General features: G+C 35.5%; 1 protein-coding gene and 1 non-coding gene across 2 annotated transcripts; one reads left to right on the top strand and one right to left on the bottom strand.

The window, feature by feature from the left end:
- Window positions 1-609: 609 nt before the first annotated feature.
- Window positions 610-714, top strand: LOC111802777. Its single transcript, XR_002816312.1, has one exon. It is a non-coding gene; the product is annotated as a small nucleolar RNA R71 (small nucleolar RNA).
- A 17,344-nt stretch (window positions 715-18,058) lies between these two features.
- On the bottom strand, window positions 18,059-19,922 carry LOC111802375 (phospholipase A1-Igamma2, chloroplastic-like). Its single transcript, XM_023686716.1, has one exon. The coding sequence runs from the start codon at window positions 19,818-19,820 to the stop codon at window positions 18,225-18,227; it is 1,596 nt and encodes a 531-aa protein (XP_023542484.1). The 5' UTR covers window positions 19,821-19,922; the 3' UTR covers window positions 18,059-18,224.
- Between the last annotated feature and the right edge of the window lie 2,884 nt (window positions 19,923-22,806).

Genomic DNA, 22,806 nt, shown 5'->3' with positions numbered 1-22,806 from the left:
GAGAGAGATATTTATAATATATCCTCTAAATCTATATGCATATATGAACGTGTTTTTAATGTACAATGACATATAAATATAGTTGAGGAAAAAATATTTGTAGGGTACATATTATAGAATGTTACCTATGGCCCTTGCACGTATCGTCTTTCATGATTGTATGACGTATATTAAGTTGTGTTTATACTATGATGTATGTTATGCTACGTACAAATTATTCTATGATGTCTGATGTATTGTGATATGATTATGCTATGCCATGGAACTATGTTATATTATCGATGTTATGTTATGCCATGAAACTATGTTATATTATCGATGATCATGGAGTCTTGTCCCAATGCTAGATTTTGCAAAATATTAGTCACCGAAGCTAGTTGAGCATTGATAGAAGACAAAGCATCAACTTCAAGTACTCCTCGGGTCTTCTTTCCTAAATTGCTTCTCACATTGGCCCAATGACGATTATTAGATGCTATTCTCTCTAAAATCTCATATGCTTCATTGTATGTCTTTGACAAAATAGCTCCATTGGCGGAAACATAAACTACTTGTTTAGTAGCAATATTTAATCCATTGTACAAAGTCTCCATTTGTATACAATGAGGTAGTCCATGGTGAGGACACTTTCTAAGCATCTCCTTAAATCTCTCCCAAGCTTCACTTAGTGTCTCATCTTCAAACTGTTAAAAAGCAACAATCTTATATTTGAATCGTGCGTTTCTAGTGGGTGGGAAATACTTGATAAAAAATTTCCCGGCTAGACTATTCCAAGAATCAATTGTTCCCAGTGCTAAGGTATTCAACCATGATTTAGCACCATCCCTCAATGAATAAGGGAATAAGTTCAGTCTAATCATGTCTTTATCCACTCCTTAGAATCGAAATGAGTCACTAACTCCCAAAAATGACTTTAGGTGTAGGTGAGGATCTTACGACGGTAGTCCATGAAATTTCCCAATGGTTTACAACATTTGAAACATCACGGGCTTTAGCTCAAACGTAGTTACTTGCATTTCGGGTCTAATAATGCACGAATTTAGCTCTTCCACAGCTGGGTGTGCATATGCTTGGATCGCTCTTTCTCTATCATCTGCTAAATGAATGACATTGGCAGTAATTCTCTCTTGATTAGCCATCATCGCTGGATTTTCAAACTCCCGATTCAGCTGGGCTCCAAGTTTTATTTGCTGTATATTATGTTCTATCATTTTCTTTTTCTCCCTCAACCTTCGTCTAAATGTTCTCTCTATTTCAGGATCCAAAATAAATTCCAAACCCGTAGGTGGGTTCATACACAGAATTCTGCAGTAAACTCAATTCTACAGCGTAAATACAACAGTAGAAAATTCAGGTTACTATGGTCTTGTTGGCTCCAACTCACGAAAATCTACAACAAGTAAAATAACCAAATTAGATTTCCCGGCAACGGCGCCAAGAACTTGATCGCTTGTGGATGTATATAATAAAATGATGTAAAATTCACAAGAATAAGTGCAAATATACACTATCACAAGTAGCAAGTAATAAGTAAATTATCGATTTCAAGATAACCTATCTTTTTGGTTAATTTTATCGCTGGATATTAAGTGAGTTTTTGGGTAACATTTAAATGGGTGTTGATGATTTTGAATACTTAAACAAAACTAAAACAAAGTGCCACTGCTGTCGGAAAACAGAAAATGATGAGAAAATCAACTATAATGAGGAAGGTTCGGCAAAGAGAGATTAAATAGATAAGTTATTGAATTTTGTGGTAGATTTTAGTTCCTTTCAAAAGATTTCCAAGCCCACTTCCGAGGGTCATGCATGGTGATTATTTTCATAATCGTTTGTAATTTCTGTTAACAAGGCTCTAGGAGAAGAATTATTCTTAACCCTTCTATTGCCCTTCAAGTCTCCTTGCAATGGAACTAGAGTATTAGAGAGGATTTCATTGCTCCCTCTCTTCTCCCGAATAAGAGAACACCTATGTATGTAAACTAGCTAATTAAACACACATGTAAATTATTAACAACAACTCTTTAATAAACTAAAATGTCAATATACTTACACTATACAAAACTCTCTCGCCTCCCCTATAAAGTTTAGTTCTCCATACAAACTCAATTAAACAGAGGAACCCACATCTTAATCATATAAAATTGATAGAATAAGAAAAGAGAGTAAGAAAATAGAGAGTTATCCAGTTTTGTTGTCGTTCTTCAATGGAAGTACCCTTCCCTTGAGCTCTCACGTCCACCTCTTTGCCCTAATCTATCCTTCTTGGTCTTCTCTTTCTTCTGCGGTCAACAGCGGCTAAATTAGGATTTTTCTTCTTCTTCTCTGGTTTCACAGCAGTTCACAGCAGTAGAGGCTCTGCTGTCTAATCAGTTTTTTCTCTCCCAAAATGTGTGCTCCTCCTCTTGGTTTTCTTTTTCCTTTTATATTGAGCATGAGTTCCTCTTTAGGGCTGAAAAGGAATAAGTTATCCACTTGGACGGCTGATGTAGATTAATTTTCGAGCATAAGTTCCTCATTGGGTAGTCAATGACTCACTTGGACTGTTGATGTGGATTTAAAATTTTCATGTCATCCACCATTTGTTTCTAGATTTGCTACTCCCTCATGGTTCAACATAAATGTCTAAATTTTTTACCACATAACTCAATTAAATGTACAATTAAGATCGATTTATGCCAAATCATATTTTTTTTTCATGTTAGACCGCAATAAACGATTTCATGCTTACTAAGTAGATTAAACAGGGTAATAAATGAGAAAATGGTGAATAAGAGTGCAATATTAACTACAAAAAGACTTGATATAAGTCTACTTTTAGAGAGTTATCAAAGGTTAATCCAACAAAAAGCGTAGGGCATAGTAGCCAACGTTGTGGATACAAAAAGGGAAGAAAGTCTCCGTTCACAGTGACAATGGTGAACGAGTTTCTTGGCTGTTTTTAAAGGATTTATTAGGAGTACCCCTTCCAGAGCCATAAATTTTTGTATAGAGCTCGAACCAGGTACTAGCCTTATCTCTAAGGTCTCATGTGGTATGACACCAGAAATGTTAAAAGAAATCAAGGTAGAGGTGTAAGATTTGTTGGACAAGGGTTTAGTGTGCCTCAACGTATCCCTTGAGGCTCACTAGTGCTATACGTTAAGAAGAAGAATGGATTGACATGTTAAGGAATTGATTACAAGTTACTGAATAAGAGAACAATAAAGAATAAGTGCCCTCTCCTTCGTATAGAGGACCTGTTTGATCAACTTAGGCAAGTGGTAGTGTTTTCCAAGATAGACCTACGGTACAATAACTATGAGTTCGTGGTTATGTCATTCGGACTCACCAATGCCCTTGTAGTGTTCATGGAATTCATGAACTGAGTATCCTGTTCATAGAAGACATCTTGGTTATTCTAAGATGAACCAGGAACCGAAGTTACACCTCCAAAAAAAACCTTAACAAACTTGAGGGAGAATAAATTGTATGCCACTTATTGAATCACATTCTACTTCGTAAACTTGACTTTTCTCGAGATTCTTCACTTATTTGAACCTCCATGTACCATGTCAGGTAAACTATGTTAATACATATTCTCTATGCCTATAAGACATTAGAGAACCATGTATGTTAATTTGTCATTATATGACAAGCATCATGTATGTATGTCTCATGAAAACACCATGTCAGGAAAAGAATGGAAGTATAACTAGCCTTATGAATATATGTCATGTTTTAATGTTATGGGACCTTATGTATTTTGTAGAACACGTGCATTAAGATACTTCCCTGTTATATTTAGTATGTGCGCGTAACTTACGAAATCTATGTTCGCCATGATAGTCATTTCCCTCTGTGGCGTCTAATAACGAGACTATGCGCTAGCCTAACAAGCCAGACCTAGAGGTACATATACGAGCTAGTTTGGAGAGTCTATATGCGCATACGTGGTCGTGTGTAGGGAATTACTACACATCCAACCCTGCCCGGATTGGAAAGTAGAGCCAAGGCTATACCGTGATGTTTTTATGAAAATATAGGTCCCACCATGATTGGTTTTATTTACATTTTTCGGCCTCAATAGTGAGGCTACTTATTGATTATTTACTCAAGCCATGTTTTTTTTTAAGGTTAGATAGAGTATTTTCATTACTTTGAATATATTTTATTTCGTTTCCACTATTTCATTGATGTTTACCGTTCATTGAGATAGATTTTACGAAAATTTAAGTACATGACATCGTTTATGAAATGTTTGAGATAGTTGTCGATGTGAAAAGAAAACTTATTATAAAAAATAAAAAAATAAAAAAATAAAAAAAGTTAAAGTATGAACTTGTATTATAGAGAGAAAGTTTATGGAAAAATACATATTAAAACATGATTTTTTTTTTTTTTTGGGTACAATAATCACAACGTCAATCAAAAAGCTGAATAAGACAAAAAATACTAAACATCAATAAAATATTAAACATTCACGAGTTACAAAACATTACTGACCTATATTGTTACAAATATTAGATACTCTTAATTTTTATAATATTCTTAAAATTAGGGAATGATTAAGCTCGATTATATTGTAATTAGTTTTTCAAGTTGGTAGAGTTGATCTAACACTTGTAAACCCACCCAAATTTTCGATTTTCTAAAAATTTTAACCCGATCCATACAGAAAAATAAAAAACATCCAAACCCAATGGATTGGGTAGTAAAAATTGGTCTAGTTTTCGGGTCCTATGAACAACCTTAACACGAACACCAAAAATCAATACTGGGTGATTTCCTATAAATTCTTTTAGAAAATATGTGAGAAAAAAATCATCTCAAAGTACTCGCATGGATCTTAGAAGCAGTTCAAGACAAATTGGTAATATAATCGTGGACCATCAGGAACCGATTTTGGATTCCAAATCATGAACGTGGGACGTTGTAATAACTAATGGTAAAAATGAAGTTTCACCACGTTTAACAACACGTTTGATCCGAGTTCTAATAGTTTTTGTCGAGTTGGAGAAGTAATGGGATGAAAAGTAGGGAGATGCATTATTATTCTCCATTCAAATTTGTAAGCATAGCAATGCATTTGGGAGGCCCCTATTGAGTTATTGCCTTGGCATTGGGGCCTTGAGGTGTCTACCTCATACAAATCAAAGTACTATATCTATCTATCTTAATAGGACCAATGGACCATACAATGACATAACATTTTAATCATTAATTCTTTTTCTTTCATTTCCACCAATCAAAACTCTTCTTTATAAATGTGTCATTGTTTTGTTACCTAATACTTGGAAATATGTGAAAGGTATCTTTTTTTTCGTATGAAAATCCTGGTAAGAAAAATCAAAAATCGAAAGTTTTGACTAGAAATTCAAACCACGTGAAAAACAAAACTAGAAAGTGTCAGTGGAAAAAACAAGTTGTTAAAGTCTAACAATACACTTATTTTTCTAATTTATCTTTGGAATGAAATGATATTTTAGACTTCGTTTGTGTAATGATCTTACTTTTTCTTTTAAAATAAGACTGTTATTCGTGTACGTCAGGACTATTATGTGTGGAAAACCTTTTTGAAACATTTCATCTTAAAAAGACGTTCAAAGTTCATAAATATTACAAACATAATAAAAACATAACTAAAATAGGAAAGGAAACATCTTTTATTACGGTTTAGAAATAGAAATGCTACTAGTCTATCCTAACAAAAGAACTATGATAAAAGTGGAGAAAACGATTAGTGTCAGGTCATTTTAGGTCATTATGGAAAGGAATAAGACTATAGTTTCTTAACGATTTAAAAAGCAATTAGAGATCCATTTTGAGTTCATTTAGAACCAAAAGGTTGAGCAATAAATACCTTAAAATTAATATGAAAAAAATTAACTTTACTTTTCGAGTAAATGTCCATGAGTTCTTATTCTCGATTTTCCTCATATCTATGAGTTTTATTGTTTTCTGAGAAATTTCGCACAAGTTTCATGAAGAAGCGATAAGAACCAGGCCAAAAAGTGGAGTTCCAATAATGGTCAAGAAACTGAACCATTTGTAAGTTTTGTATTTTTTATTATATTTGGACGAGTTTATTTCATTATTTGGTTGTCCTAAAATTACAGGAAAAATACGTTTGTAAAGATGGATTAAAACTAAAGGAACCAAATTGTTTTGAGTTTTGGTTCGTAAACTAATTGAAGAACTTGAATTTGAAACGTAGGTGAGAAAAAGGCTGACATGCATCATATAGTTGGGCGGTGTATGCATCAGACCGTGCGGCTGCCAAGTGTCGAGCAAGGAGAGGTCCAAGGCTTGTCGCGCTAATAGGGACACGTGTTGGTAATGGTGCTAGCCATGTGCCATGCATCCAAGAGATTGCATCGCATCCACAACCCGATTCGTGATCCAACCGGAGCTACCAAAAAAATATAATTTTTTTTGGAGCTTCTAACATGAAAAAAAAGTAAATAGAAAAAGCTAACTTGGGAAGCATGCATCAAATAAGTAAGTAATCACAAAAACTTTAGACAAATAATGTTCGTAGGAATCACTAGAACGTGATAGAATGCGAATATTCATTTCCTTAAGTGTTTAGAAAATACATGTTAAGGACTTCGAAATGACATTTTTGGATGAGTATTGTGAGATCTCACATCGGTTGAGGAGGAGAACGAAACATTCTTTGGAAGGGTGTGGAAACCTCTCCTTAGCAGACACGTTTTAAAAACCTTGAGGAGAAGTCCGAAAAGGAAAACCCAAAGAGGACAATATCTGTTATTAGTGGGCTCAGGGCTTTACATTTGATATCATAACTTTAGGTTATAGATTATGTAGCTAGCCTACGAGGTAGGCTTGACATGTTCCATGATCCCACTGTTAATACCCCGTCACCGTCAGGTATGTTATGCGTAAGATAAGAAAAGGAAATGTCATTAATTACGTATGTTGTTAGTGCTTGGTCATTATCAAATATAGTTCATAATTGAATTTTGACACCATTAACTGTATTATAATTGATTGCATTATTGTTGACTTAGTTATATGTTTATTTTAATATAGAATATGATATGATTTACCTTACCTGGAATATGAATGTCAATTGATGTTTTGATGGTGTTTAGATTTAGTAAGGTTTTAGTAAGCTACTGAATGTTAGTGTATGCATGAAAATGGTTTTGCTAATGAAAATCAGATGTTTCAGTTAGACGTCTTGAACATAGTTAAAAATAAAATACAGTGTTATGCTCATAGAGATGAAAGAAATTTAACAATATATACTGACGAGTAAGTAGTTTCAAATGAAAATGACCAATAATTCTGTTGATTTCAACGAAGTGCCTAAGCTACAAACCTACTCATAAAATTTGAGGAGAAGACTCAATATGACATGACAAAGTTACGTATGAAATTTGGTGGCCATTAGATTAGGAGTGTGGGCTAAACTAAGGGTATGTGTAAAATAACTAAAATGCCCCTATAATTATGTACCGCTGGCTTATGACCGAAGTTATGCCATGGTTTAAAGAGATTATACAAAATTACACACCAAAATACCCCTATGAGAATTTTAAAATGTTTTTTTATGAATAACCCGTGATAATATCTATGGAAGATTTATGCCTATAAAAAAATATTTATGACTCGTATGAATTAGTGTGTGCTTCAAGACTTAACAAAAAAAACTCTTAGAACGATAACCAGAAATATTCCCACAATGTAAATTTTAACTAAAAATAACTATAAAATAATAAAATAATTACGAGGTTTTATGACATAAACTAAGACAGTGATTATGTAGATTTTTCATCCAAGGCTTTGACAGATTTTTACTCCCATAATTTTATGTTCGTAAATTATTTTAAATTTGGCCATAATTTAAGAAGCAGAAGGAGCCATTTTCAATAAAGTAGTAGGTACGAAGAAACATTAAATTTCATTGTAGAACGAGAGAAAACACAATTGAGGTGTACATGTATTAGGATGGATTGGACCAACCCAAAATTTTGAATAGGTAATTGAAGTAACTCAATATTGTTTCACAATCTAACTCTCTATTTTCAGGTAGAGTTGTCGGGTTGTTAAAAAAAATTAATTTTTTTTATTTATCCACTATCATGTTAGATGAACACGACTCTCTACAATGGTATGATATTGTTACTTTGAGCATAAGCTCTCGTGGCTTTGCTTTGGGTTTCCAAAAAAATTTACACCAATGAGATAATATTATTTTATTATAAACTTATGATTATCCCCTAAATTAGCGGACGTGGAATTTTCATTTAACCTACCCAACCAAAGGTGGATAAGGGCGATGGAATATGGCGTGTGTGAGGAGCATGGCTGGTGGCGTGAGTGTGGGCGTGGACGAGGGCGTTTGGGATGGCGAGTGTGGGCATGGGCAAGGTTGAGCGTGGCGGGGCATCTACTGGGGGCGATGATGTGAGGCGTACGATGTAGAGCCGAGCCACCACGCCTCTGCCCCCACGCCTCTGCCCTTCTGTGTAACCCACTTCACACGTGCATCCCACTTTATGTCATTTTTTTGTCATAACATTTAATTCAATCTTATTTTAACCATATTTATTTTAAAATTATACAACCCTGTGTTTTCTTTTTAGACTCCAATTTATTTATTTTTTGGCTTGGCTTTGCTCGGCTCGGGTAACCCAAATTCAACTCAATTTCCATCAGTCGGACCCTTTCGAGCCTGTTTTCAATCTCGATTCAGGTAACTGAGGTCGTTTTAATGCTGTATTTCACAAATGCCAATTGAAATTATTATTATTTGTGAAATACTCTAATGAAAAGTGACGAACTATCTAATAAGAAACGAACTCTAGTGACGTTTGAAATAAGTGGTCTTACTATAGGATAAGCTAGAAAGTTGTGTGAATTCTGATGTATGATGCATGATGTATGAACTATGTCGTATGATGACGTATATTAATTATGTGATAATGTATGATGATAAGTTATGAAGTATGATGACGTATATGAGCTTTATGATGATGTATGATGATACTTGATGATTATGATGTATTTGATGGCAATATGATGAAAATTTATGATGATTATGATGCATAACGTTGTTACCTTCATATGATGATGTTTTCCATATTAAGCATGATGTATGTGATGATTGTCATGTTGCATCATGTCGAGAAATCGGCCTAGGACACAACCCTAAAGAGCATGAATAATGATATTAACATAAATATCTAATGAACATGAATTACTAAAAGTAATATAGATATGAGATTAGGATTGTGTCACAAAGATGTTTTAAGGTGAGAAATAGAGGGACCTCATGCATGTGTGTACATAAGCATCGGGATACTTCCCTTTTTATAATGATGATTACGGACATGCACGTTCTGATGATGACGGTGATCATGTTGAGCATGACACCCAAGGGTTCGCCGACCTCCAGACATCGCTACAGACAGCTAGTTTGACAATAATGGGTCCAAGGGAGGTGCGAACCGCCAGGAGACTCACACTTACACATGTGGGTCATGTGTAGGGAAGTACTACAAATCCAAAGTTAGTCCGGACAAGAGGTCACCTCTAGGATGAGATAGAGTCAGGTCCCTAGAGCATCATTTGCATGTGTTTGCATTTTTGTATGACCCTTATAGTGGGGTCACTTACAAAGTATTCTTCGAAATACTCAGGTCGTGTGCCACATCATTTTTCAGGTAAACATAAGGCGTCCATGTACAATTGATGGTGACATCGCAAGTAAAGACCATGGCATGTGCATAGGATACAAACATATTTGAATTCCTAAACTTAGGTTAGAATAGGTTCTCTTGTATTTCATATTTTAAAACTACTTCGTATATGTTTTTATTTGCATTTCAGTGTTATGTGTTGAATACGTAAGGCCATGACGGTGTTCTCAAACATGAAGTTGTTTTTAATTTCTTCAAACTTTATGCTATAAATGATGTCTTTTTAAGAGTTATATTGTGCATATGAACTTAGTAGGAGACGTTAGTTAAGTAGAAATTTAGGGTCATTACATGGGTCACTTAGTATTCTTCGAAATACTCAGGCCGTGTGCTACATCATTTTTTAGGTAAAGGCAAGACGTCCATGTATAGTTGACGGTGACATCACAAACAGAGACCATGACACTTGCATAGGATAGAAACATATTTGAATTCCTAGATTTAGGTTAGAATAGGTTGTCTTGCATTTCATATTTATTTTAATTGCGTTTTCAGTATTATGTGTTGAACACGTAAGACCATGACGGTGTTTTGAAAGGTGAAGTTGTTTTTAATTGGTTCGAAATTCATATTATAAATGATGTCGCTCTAAGAGTTATATTCAGAATATGAGCTTAGCATGAAACGTTAGTAGCGACTCTAGGTACGTAGAAATTTAGGGTCGTTACATTTTTTGTGTTTTCTCTCCTCTTTGTCCCTATTTTCAGCCAATTTTTGGCCTCTTTTTATTGATTTCTACCCGCTATTATGTAAGTTCCCTATAACATGTAAATAGTTTTGGTATTTAATTATCTAACTCAAACTAATATGATTATAACGAAAATTACCAGAATTTCTCTAAGTCGATCTACATATGTTGGGGAAATTGACGAATGTTCGACAATTGATCGAATTTTCGTTGAGGTAAATTTTTTTACGTAATTGGGAAGTCTAAAATCTCTGACTACGACTTCAAATAAAACCTTTCATTTTCAACTCATCAAGTCGCTATTATGAATTTTTAGGGTTCGGACCGACATGAATTTTTAGGGTTTGGACCAATCCTCTTGTCTTGTGCAAATTTAGAAACATGTAGCCCTCTCAAATTAAATAGAGATTTTATTCTTGTAATACCTAATCAATTCAAACTCGTACTTCTTTCTGAGATTAAATAGATAGTTTTATTCCATTTTTATCTTGGTAAGTTTAGGATACATGTGATGCTCGAGAAAAGGAGTATATAAATGGATCGATACCACATCCAAATGAAAGGGGTTCTAAGAATAAGATGACTAAGAAAGACTTAAAGGAAATGAAAGTTACTATCTATACCAACAAAGTGTACCTTCCTTATCAGTAGCTCAATCACAGGAACTTCATGGTTACACATACTTTACTTTGAGCAATTTTATATTGGGTAACCTCATGGGAACTTTCCGAAGACAAAACATGTTGGAATGACTCATGTTAGTTTAAGGGATAGACTTTACTCTTAAGAAGCAAGAAGTATGTAATATGACCATGTCATAGAAGAATGTCATGATCGTCCAGTGCCAAATTCGAATTCGACAGTCTTGATGTGTACTTGAATTTTGTATCCAATTAAATAAAGAATGGGTCAATTTTACAAATATCAAAATTGTTAGCTGGATTCCATTTTCATATACTTCTTATCTTTGTGGGTCCTCTATTTTATTTTATTTTTTTTAAATAATTTCCTCCGAACATTAGGAATTTTTTATTAAACTAACTTCAAATTTTGAGTTGGTTACGACTATCTGAGATCTCAAATGGGTTGGGAGGAAGAACGAAACATTTTTTATAAGAATGTGGAAACCTGTTCTTAGCAGACACATTTTAAAAAACTTGAAAAAAAGTTTGAAATAGAAACCCAAAGACGACAATATCGGCTAGCGGGCTTGGTTGTTACAAATGGAATCAGAGCCAGACACCAGTCGATGTACCAGTGAGGAGGCTGAGTCTTGAAGGGAGGTAGACACAAGGTGGTGTGCCAGCTAGGACGTTGGACTCTAAAGGTGGTGGATTAAGGGTCCCACATTAATTGGAGAAGGAAACGAGTGTCAGTGAGGAAGCTAGGCTCCAAAGGGAGTGGATTGTGCTCTCATATCCGTTGGGAAGGAGAACAAAACATTTTGTATAAGAGCGTAAATCTCTCACTAACAATTTTGTCTAGAGTTTAGGCTTGACTCGAACAAAAAGTATCACATTATTCATATCATTAATATATTAAATTTTTTTAAAATTAAAAAAAAATATATATTTTTCTATTGTAAGAATGTAATGATATTCTTAAAAAAGGAAGAGAGGTCGGCAAGGAGAGGAATGTCAGCCTCAAGAATTTAACACCGACCATGGCAGACACTGTAAATTGCAGAGAAATAATGGTCAAAAAGGTTACCTCAAATTATTGAGAGAGAGAGATGATGGTGGGAGTGCCACTTGAATGATAAGACCATTTAATTTCTTCTAAATAAAAAAAAAAAACGATGTGAGATATACTTTTTCACCGACTTGAAATTTTGGATTCGTTGGAATAGTAACCCGAGTAACTTAAATATAGTTCTTAGGGATGGGTTGGATTGGACCAGATGTGATACTTAACGCATTAGCTACAGCATTGCACAGGTCGATATACACAGTGCCTAGTATCCATCGTTTATGGCTAGGACTACTGCCCCTAGCTTTCTTCTCTCAATGTCAGTGTCGACCCAGCAGAGTGCTCTCACCGTTGGTGTTCTTTCCGATCTCTACGCATTTCACTGCTCCACCGAAAATTTCCTCTGCCTTTATCGTACTCCAGCTGGGTAGTTTCCACCGCCTGTCCAGAGTTGAACCCTGGGATTCTCGAATTTTTTCTCGTTTAATTATTTTAAAAAATCCTATTAAATTAATAACTAAAATCTCAATTATCAAACCTTACCCAATTTGTAATTGTTACAAATGGTTTGATCTAAATTGTTCCTATGGAGACATGTGAATGTAGATATCCTATTCAATGAATTTGTATAAGATTATACCACGAAATACTTCCTCTCTCTTTATAAGTATGTAATTGAGAAGGTTAATATTTCATAGGATGATCATATGTAACTTGATCTTAATCGTGAGTGAGTTATTAACTATAATAACCCAAAAAATTGAAGAAAAAAAAAAGTTCCAACATTGCTTAAGCTGAGAGGTGGGAGGTTGACCTCCCCATAAAAGGGAGGTCCCTCACTTTATTTTATCATCTCACGGTTCAAAGTCAATCTGAGAATGCACTTTTTGATGGTTCAAGGTGATATTTCGGTTGTTTTGATTTGGGTTTGATACGGTCAGACTCTTTCCTCCTAGTTTCAATTCTTCGAAAACGTTTAGATTAGTCTAACTACATTTTAACTAGTTTAAAATTTACCGACGATAAAAATTTACAACTTGAAATGTTTATATTTTGGATAGAAATATATTTATTGTGTTTGATAGATTAAATATTAAAATAAAAATGTGTATTCATAATCAAATGAGATACAAATTGGTTACATATATATTATTTCTATTTCAAATATGACAAATATTCTATAAATAGAACTCTCGGTTTAAGCCATATAGACATTCATTCTTTGTCTAAGAGACTGTCAGAAGTCAACTTACTAGTATTAAAGTTATAGCAAAGAAGACGCGGTTCGCTTGTATGTTTCTTGTTACGTTAGCTTTCTGAATTAGAATTCGAATGTTATGCTTGAACTTTTCTTGTTACTGAGACTTTGAAGCAATGATTATTAAAAACATCCATGACATGCATTTAGTAACAGTTTGATCACATAGTAAAAGTAGGGTCATTACGATCCACACTATTTGAGGACAGAAACTTGATCCAATCCATAATGGATATCTCAACATTTCGATCTAGATATACACAATTAATTCTTAGAAAGTTGGGTTTGAATATAATCGAGATTTAAAATCTAGTTTTTGGTTTATTTGGTCTAGAACTTGTAGTGTTTGACAACGTTAAGCCCACTGTTAGCCGATATTGTCCTCTTTGGATTTTTCCTTTCAGGTTTTTCCTTAAGGTTTTTAAAACGCGTCTGTTAGGAAGAGGTTTCTACACTCTTATAAAGAATGTTTCGTTCTTCCCCGACCGCCCGACCGCCGTAGAATCTCACAAAATTATTAAGAACATAATAACCGTAGCTAAAATTTAATTAAGAAGATTCTCGATTTAGAACGTAGACAAAAGGAATGATTAAAACAAAGAGATAATTAATGTTCCCTAATTGAGGAGCAAATGAACAAAAACAAAATGAAAACCTTAAAACAATAATTAACAAAGAAAGATAAGGATAAGGACATCGACCCGTGATTAATCTTAATCAATTACTTCTAATAATCCAAAATTAAATTAAACCCTAATTTAGAGAAAGAGAGAGGATTTAGGGTTTTATATTGTCGTGGTGGAGCCCTTGATTTGGATTAATGATAATGAAAGAGTAGGAGTGATTAATGAGTTTAAGTGGGTCATTATGGATTATAATTAATGATTAAAAAGTGGGTTTAGCCACTAATAATCAAACATTCTAAAGATTATAATCCAAAAAGAAAGCAAAACCATGCATGTTAGAAAAAAACATCCACAAAAACATATAAATTAGGGTTGACTTTGACTTTATTTTTAAGAATTATTTTCTTTTTCTTCCTTGGGAATTGGGGACAAACAAAAAAGAAAACAATGTTGACATGTCCTTGATCATGTTTTGGGTGACATATGAAAGAGTTTTGTTTAGCCTTATTCACTTTTGTGTTTAATGGGATGTTTTTCCCCCACCATTTTCTATTCATTTTTATGTTATGTTTGCTAAATTTTAGTCTAAAAACGACCTCACGATCTCGAACCGTTCTTACATGCTGATGACTCTACTTATAACGTCAGATCGAACCATTACTACATGCTAAATATGATTGTAAAGACTCAAGTTTTAATGCAAGATCGAACGGTTGAACATACTAAATCTTATTGTAATTACCCTAGTTCTAACGTAAGACTAGATCATTTCTTGATGCATGAAATTCGTCTCATAAGGAGAGCCCATTGCATGTTATTATTAAGTTTAGAAAGTTTTAGAATTTGATATATATTTTAGAGTGAGAAATTGATCACCAACGATTTATTGAATAATATGTCAAAACATAGCATAGCATCATATGTCAATACATAGAACACATATGTGATGTCCCACATCAGTTGGGAAGGAGAACGAAACACCCTTTATAAGGGTGTGGAAACCTCTCCCTAGCAGACGCGTTTTAAAGCCTTGAGGGTAGGCCCGAAAGGGAAAGCACAAAGAATACAATATCTGCTAGCGGTGGGCTTGGGCTGTTACAAATGGTATCAGGGCCAGACATGGACGATGTGCGAGCGAGGAGGTTGTTCCTCGAATGGGGGTAGACACGAGGAGGTTGTTCTCCGAATGGGGGTAGACACGAGGCAGTGTGCCAGTAAAGAGGCTAGGCTCTAAAGGGGAGTAGATTTGGTAGAGATCCTGAAGAGGGGTGGATTGTGATGTCCCACATCGGTTGGGGAGGAGAACGAAACAGTTTTTATAAGGGTGGGAAACCTCTCCCTAGCATACCCATTTTAAAGCCATAAGGGGAAACCCAAAAGGGAAAATCCAAAAAAGGACATTATTTGCTAGCGGTTAGCTTGAACCATTACAACATAAGCCGTACAATATTTGCTAGCGGTGGAATTGGGCCGTTACAACATAAGCAGGACCCACATCAAATTACAAATTAAAATGAGGTTTGAATGAAAAGTATTTATAATAATAATAATAAATATAGATTTTGATATTGAACAAAAAAGTCAAAGAATGTAATTAATATACTTGTTTATGAAATCATTAGGTCCCTTAAAGCATGCTTAATTAAACCTTTTTTTTTTGCTAATCGTGGTACTAATCCATTCATTTTAACCTAAACTTTGGAGATTATTTTACTTTAAATCACTCCAACCCCACTTTAATTAGCACAAAAACTTTATTCTTAAATACAAATTATGAAAAAATTTAATGTGATACGCTGAATTTGACAACTAAATTATGTTCAGAGGCTAAATACTCTTGGGTGACAAATAGTGAAGTAGTACTGTGAGGGAGGGTAAAAAACCTTCATCGGGGAGTGAAATAGAACGTAAAACTGTAAGCTTCCAAGTAGTAGGAGGAGACCAAGACTCTGACCGCCTGCCTATTGAAGAATGAGTCGGCGACTCATAGATAGTGGCTTGGTTAAGGGAACCCACCGAAGCTGTAGCAAAAGCGAGTCTTCATGGGGCAATTATCACTGCTTATGGACCCGAACCTAGGTGATCTATCTATGACCATGATGAAGCTGGGTAAAACTAAGTGGAACACTGAGCTATTGTGTCTTACTCCATTTATTTATATAAATCTCTTTTTTATAAATTAATTTAGTTTGAAAATTATTAAGGGTATTAATAGCTTATTGAATGAAAGTAATCCAATTTAAATAAATTTATAACCCAACTCGAATCCAGCTGGGAGACTTTTTAATACCCTTATAAAAAAATAAAATATTTCTCACTTAAAAATTTGGTGGAAAAAAAATAGCCCATTTGATGAAGCAGGACAGGAGTTGGGCCGAAGGGATTGGGCTCAATTTGAATGGACTCAGGAATAAAAACAGAGTTTAAGCCTCATAGGCTCACCAGACGAGCTCGCACACCTCCTGAGTCTGACTCGTTGGGCTAGCACTCACTAACAGGTTGTCAAATACCACGGAAGGAAAGAGCCCACATAACATTATAACGAATATAAATGCGGTAAATTATAAGTTATAATATACGCATCCTTACTCATTATACTGTTGAAGTTTCCCATTGCACTTGACACACAAATATACATGACGTCCCCATAGCATGTAACCATGACCTAATTTATGATGTAAGGCAAACTTCCATTTATTTATAACATAATAAGTTTGTGAATTATACTTACATAATTTTTTAGCATTTTGTAATACATAGCATAGCTTTTCACGACATGGTCTATGGTGGTTTATGCATCATAGATTAACGGTTTTATAACAATTTTATACAACAAGACATGATCACAAAATAGCATAGTTTTATTACATGGCATAACTTATCATAGCATAATGTGGCATAACATGACATAAGTGGCATAAATTAGAATGGCAAGACCTAACATCACATAGCATAACATCGAACAACATAGCATAGCTTAACATATCATGCATACATATGACACATGCAAGGGCCACGAGACACGCGTCATCATATATAATGCAATTCATCTAACCAAGCCAACAATCAAGCCACTTGCAATCATTTTTAGAGAAATCATTATCAGTTTTCTTGTCATTCCAAGCTATTAATGAACTCCCCTCACTATAGATATATTTCTGTCCATTTGATATAACCATGATTAGTAAGTCGATCCTTCACAGGTTGTTCGTAACTAGAGTTGGGCCAATTTACCGTTTTACCCCTAAAGTTACTTCTTGTTTCTTAAGTCCCACTGATCCTCTAATGAACAATTGGTTTGTGGTTCAACCACCAAACCGAATCCCTCTCCGACTAATGAGAGGGTGGGGCCCCTTGTTCAAGACCTAGAGTCAGTACTTAAGGGAACAACCTCTCCCCTTATTCAAGACCTAGAGTCAGTACTTAAGGGAACAACCTCTCTACTATCCCTAAAAGCGGGTAGGAGTGAATTCCATCTTACACCCTATGTCCCCAACTACTTCACCCAGTCTTACCCCGTAAATGGGAGGCTTATTGAGTCGGCAAACTCGGGTCACTCTCACCCATGCAAATCTAAGGATAATTCCAAATAAACAGGAGTTCATAGTTAGCTCAGGATTAAGATCGAGTTACCTAGGTCATCGAATGAAAAAATCAGTCTCAACAGTAAACGACATTATAAAGTGAGAGTGGTTTTCTTCATGGTCCGATCTTATGCAATACTCATTGCATACGACACCCCCACTCACATGTCTCCACATATATAATTTAGTGATCATATTGTTTATATCATATACAAAAATGTGTCGCATCCATAGTGTCCCCAGATAAGGTACTCATCCTTATCCGTGTACTATAGATCATTTTGACTATATACTTGATTTTGATCCTCTCTTATGTCTCTCCATATAGTTCAAGTAATCATACTATAGCTAGAATATTCTTAGTTTATTGAATTTAGATTAATGATCGTAAAATTCACTTTATTCAATAACAATATTTGCTAAATAAACATCAATAATAACTTTATTGAAAACAGAATATGTTTTTGTTTACCAACGGAGTTTTAGAACATAAAATCCAACAGTTTGCAGACCGCCTCATGTACACTCCCTTCGAGACTCAGCCTCCTGGTCGACACACTACTTGAATTAAATGAATAAGAATCAATTTCAACCTCAAACTCTCTATTTCTTTCTCAATCTAAACATTTTGATATACACAAAAACAAATCAAAAGAATAACAAATCAAATCAAATCTTGGAAGGCTGAATCAACGGCGAAGGAATGTCCTCATGGTTCCTCCCAAGCTTAACCCATCTCCCATACCCATTCTTCACCAACCCTTTATGTGGCAATTGATACCAAAACTCAGGAATCCTCAGCTCTTCCACCAACATATCACTCCCTTTATTCACCAACGTCATGTCCCTCCTCGAATTCCACCTGAACTTCCCTCTCCTACTCACAAACCCATCCACCAAATGCAAATATATCTCCAAATTATGGCTCCCCGACATGTCCGATTCCTTCTTCAAGTACGGCGACATGTTCATATCCATCTTCATCGGCGTCCCGACGTGCCGATACACCCAATTCAGCTTCTTCGTCACCGCGCTCAGCTTGTTCATAATCGAGTTCACTACCAATCCCGGCAGCTTTGGAACTATGTCTTGTCGGATCACCACACGTAAGGCTTTCACTCCCATCTCATTTAGCTTCTCCTTGAATGCTAAATTCCCCACTCTTGGTGCTCCGAACGACATCACGCTAATATGTATGTCGGGAAACGACACTCCGGCCTCATACGCCGTTAGCAACGACAATGCACCGCCAAGGCTATGCCCGGTGATCGTCAAACTAATTTCTCTATCGTCGTCTTTTTGTTTGAAGAATTCGACGAGTCTGTGTAGCTCTTCCATCACTTGCTCCGACGCGCTTGTTTTGTTGAATTTTGATTCCTCATCTTTCGATCGGTAAATCGTTAAGAACCCTCGTTGGACTTTGACGTTCTTGTTACTCCGGTCGATTTTTTTTAGCTTGGTTTTCATGTCGATGTACCATTCCGTCGGGGTTACTGTGCCTCGCCATGCGACGAGGATGTCCCGCCGTCCGATTCGATCGCTCTCTTCGTCGGTGCTAACGGCGACGAACCCCATCCAATTCGAATCACGGCTCCATACCTTGCCGATCTTCGAGCTCTCGAACCAATCCGGACCGTCGACGGGGGATAAAGCGTAGATGAATTTAGTAACTTTGTAGCCGTTTTCAGCCAAACCCAATTCATGGAGGAGCTTGTGGCGGTTATATCTACAGCTGCCGCAGAATTCCGATAATGGGTCGAAGTCAAATGCGTCGTAGGTGGCTTGTGCGAACTCGCCGTACTTAACGAGCTCACGGCGGAGGAAGGGGTGAAGTGGGTCGAGGAGGTCAGCCCAATTCCCGGCGCCGTGGAGGTCACGCCAGACGGCGGAGATGTTTTCGCGAGGGGAAATTGTTGGGGTCATGTGGTGGTTGCCGTAGTCGATGAAGTCAGGGGCGCGGAGTGGCATTCGGAGGAGAGAGGCGAGCGGCTTGGTTAACCGGAGGTCGTTTTTTTTGGGGTTTTTGTGTTTGATTACAAGCGGCGAAATGGCGCCGTTTTTGGGTGTTTGTTGGCCGTGCACGGCGGTGGAACATGTCAGATAGCGGCGGTGTTGGTGTACGGAAGTGGAAAAGGCATTCTTTATGGCTCTCAGTCGGATTCCCAGTTTCAATTTCCAGTACCACTTCGTCTTCTTCGTTCCATTTCTCAACATGGTTACCTTTTTCAGTGGGACTGTTCTTGGTGTAACCATTTTGGCATCCATGGTTGTTCTTGAAGAAAGGAAGGATTTTTCTTGGAATCAAGGGCTGTTTGGATTCCGAGAAAGTTGGAGGGAAAAAAACAGAGAAAAACAGAGAAAAACAGAGAAAATTTGATGGGAATGGAAGGATTTTGGGGTGAAATGAAATGGGATGCTTAGAATTTATAGGAGAAAGAAAAGGTTTGGCTATGGCGACTATGAATTTTAAATTTTGGTTTAGAACACGTTTTGAGGATTGCGTGGTCAAGTGAGGCTCACACTTGGTCAACGATCAAAGATCGGGTTAGATTCAATTTAACTCGAGCATTTAAGGGTGGGTTGTGGATTGGATCGAGTCAAGGCAAGTGTCGAGTCGAGCTACATCATATTTATGGAATCAACTCAATTGTTTTGATTATAAATTATGTTAACCCAGTCGACTCAAAAATTGGGTCGGCAATTTGTTTTGATTATAATAGTTAAGTCGAGTGTTGAGAATAGCGATCATAAATAGTGTTAGCTCAAATGCTCGAATGTAAAACTCTAGTCGATGAATTTATCAGCAATAGTCAAGTCGAGTGTCGAGTTGAGTTAGACCCAATTCTTAAATTGTTCGAGTCATTTATTTAAAATTGTATATACATTTTAAAAAATTTATATACAAAAACTTAAAAATAGAATGATTGGAGAATAAAAAAATAATTATAGATTTGAATTGAAAATTAAATACATGGAAATTCATGAACCAAGAAATTAAATAATATTATTATTTTAAAAATATTATATTTAGGATCTAAATTATTGAAAATATTTTCAAAGGCTTATTTTGAAAATTATATTATATTAAAATATTTAAGTTAGGGGGGACATTTGGCTGCTGGCTGCTAATAATTAATTTCATGAGCCACTTGGTCTTAGAGATTAGGTTATTAGAACCTTCCTAGAAGTTGACATGTTTGAGTCCCTTTTGGAGTAGGGACATCCATTTCAATTTTTTATACGACGGATTATTTATTGATAGATGTCTCATGCCACGTCTCGAGGATAACGATACCTTAAAATGAATGAATTATGATATACCGCTAAATGATAAACCACAACGGTTGTTCTGACTTAACTAATACGTTCCACTGATTGAACATGGTTCTATGAGTTTAGCAACTCGAAAATAAAGATTTAAAATTTAGATCTGAAGATTATTCCCACATACTAACTCGAGTCATTTTAGTATGTTTTGTAGAAAGATTCTCAAGAGTTCACTTAACATAAAATTACTCCCAACTAGATGTCAAATTATGTTTGTCCAAAATGTAGTCAATAGTTGCATAGTGTCACGGTCCTACATTTTTTACCGCGTGGTGTCGTGATTGCGACACGCTCACGACCATCTTTAAGGGAATTAAGCCCCATATATATTTTTCGCCCCGGCTTTGTGGATTCATCGGACCTTAGGCGAGATTTGTCTTCGCCAATCGAGCATCGCTTGTGCGGAATCCAAGCTTGTTCAACTACACACGCTGCATGCGCGTGCATGTTCCATCGTCTGCAACACATCCAACTTGCCTCTACACCAGGCCAAGTCAAAATGTACTATAGGGAGATACGACTAGTTGTCAATTCTTCCTACTAGAGTTATATGCTATCAATATCGTTATTATTGTCTATTGCTTGTTAGCTCATAACATTTCTTTTTAAAGTTACTTTCCAAACGTTTTCCCAAAGCTTCTCTAATCCCGTTTTCTAGAATTTTTTTTTTTTTTAAGAGCAGGGTCGAAGGCTTGAGCACACGTTGTCTATACCAATAATGATGCAAGTTTAATTAGCTAACTTACTCGAGGGCGAGAGTAGGTGCCTCACAATTGTGTTACGAGTCTAAACATGGTGCGATTGTGACACTAAACACACTTAATTTTGAAGTTCTTATGATCGAACCATAAAAAAGAAATGTGTTCTTCGTTGATATATACAGTAACTACCAATTATTTTAAACAAATATTAACCACAGTATCTTCAAAATCACACTCATTTGAAAGTCATCTCGGTTCATTCATGTACATCTCTTTCACTCGAACGTTATATTCTTTATTATTAAATTCATGAGTTATTGGAAGCATCATTTAACATGGACTTAGTCATAAAGTTTAGTTAGAATTCTTACCATAATGAGACAACTTTACCCTTTTTCATTTAGTTAATCAATTGTAATAATAATAATAATAAGATTGAATTTAGATTAGAAAATGTGTTATATTTTATTTTATTAAATTATTTTATATTTATTTGCCCGTTTCAACGAAAAAAATAGAGATCATATGTACCCTCTTCATTGTCTATGAACGAAGACCAAGTAAAAGAAGCGTTTAGCCATTACTTGTTGATAGCTATTAATTCTCGAACAATTTCATTATTTCTTTTTCTTGAAGGAAAAGTTAAACCACTTTGATTTATCAAAAACCTATAATTCTTAGAAATTTTCAACCAAATAATAATTTTTTTGCCTTAGTTGCTTGTTCTTGTTTAAATAAATATCTTAGGTTATAATGATAAGTCTAAGTCAACATTTATAGGGTCGATTTTTCATTAATGAAAAAGTTTATGGAGGGAGATAGAGAAACGAATGTTTCAGTTTAACATACATGGAAGAAGTGGTCCTCGAGTAGAGAAGACCGTTCGGTCTAGGTTCAGCTTTGATTCAGTGGCTCGACGCGGTTGTGACATTCTAGTTTGATTTAGATCCAATATATTTTGAAAGATTGTGAAATTAGACTCAATTAGGTTGAACTTACTCCACGATTAAGAACTTGGTTAGATGAATTGTTTGATGTATGAATACTACGGTATTTTATTTGTGTGTGTGTTTTTTTTCCCTTTTCTGCTGGTTTCGACTGATGGAGCGTTAAGCCTAGGGAAAATAACAACGATGCTCGCCTAGTGGGTCAATGTGCATGTATGTAGGCCATGCATGTGTTCGCAATTCAACTTTTGCAAGTCACTTACCGAATATTTTCAA

The sequence above is a fragment of the Cucurbita pepo genome, chromosome LG09 (assembly GCF_002806865.2).
Source record: "Cucurbita pepo subsp. pepo cultivar mu-cu-16 chromosome LG09, ASM280686v2, whole genome shotgun sequence".
In the NCBI taxonomy this organism is placed as follows: domain Eukaryota; kingdom Viridiplantae; phylum Streptophyta; class Magnoliopsida; order Cucurbitales; family Cucurbitaceae; genus Cucurbita; species Cucurbita pepo.
The sequence above is the reverse complement of the archived record's forward strand: the minus strand, read 5'-3'. Positions and strand labels throughout refer to the sequence as shown.

What these genes read in the sequence shown, in the direction of transcription:
- LOC111802375 (XM_023686716.1), bottom strand. Translation starts at nt 19,820, where the DNA reads ATGGATGCCAAAATGGTTACACCAAGAACAGTCCCACTGAAAAAGGTA.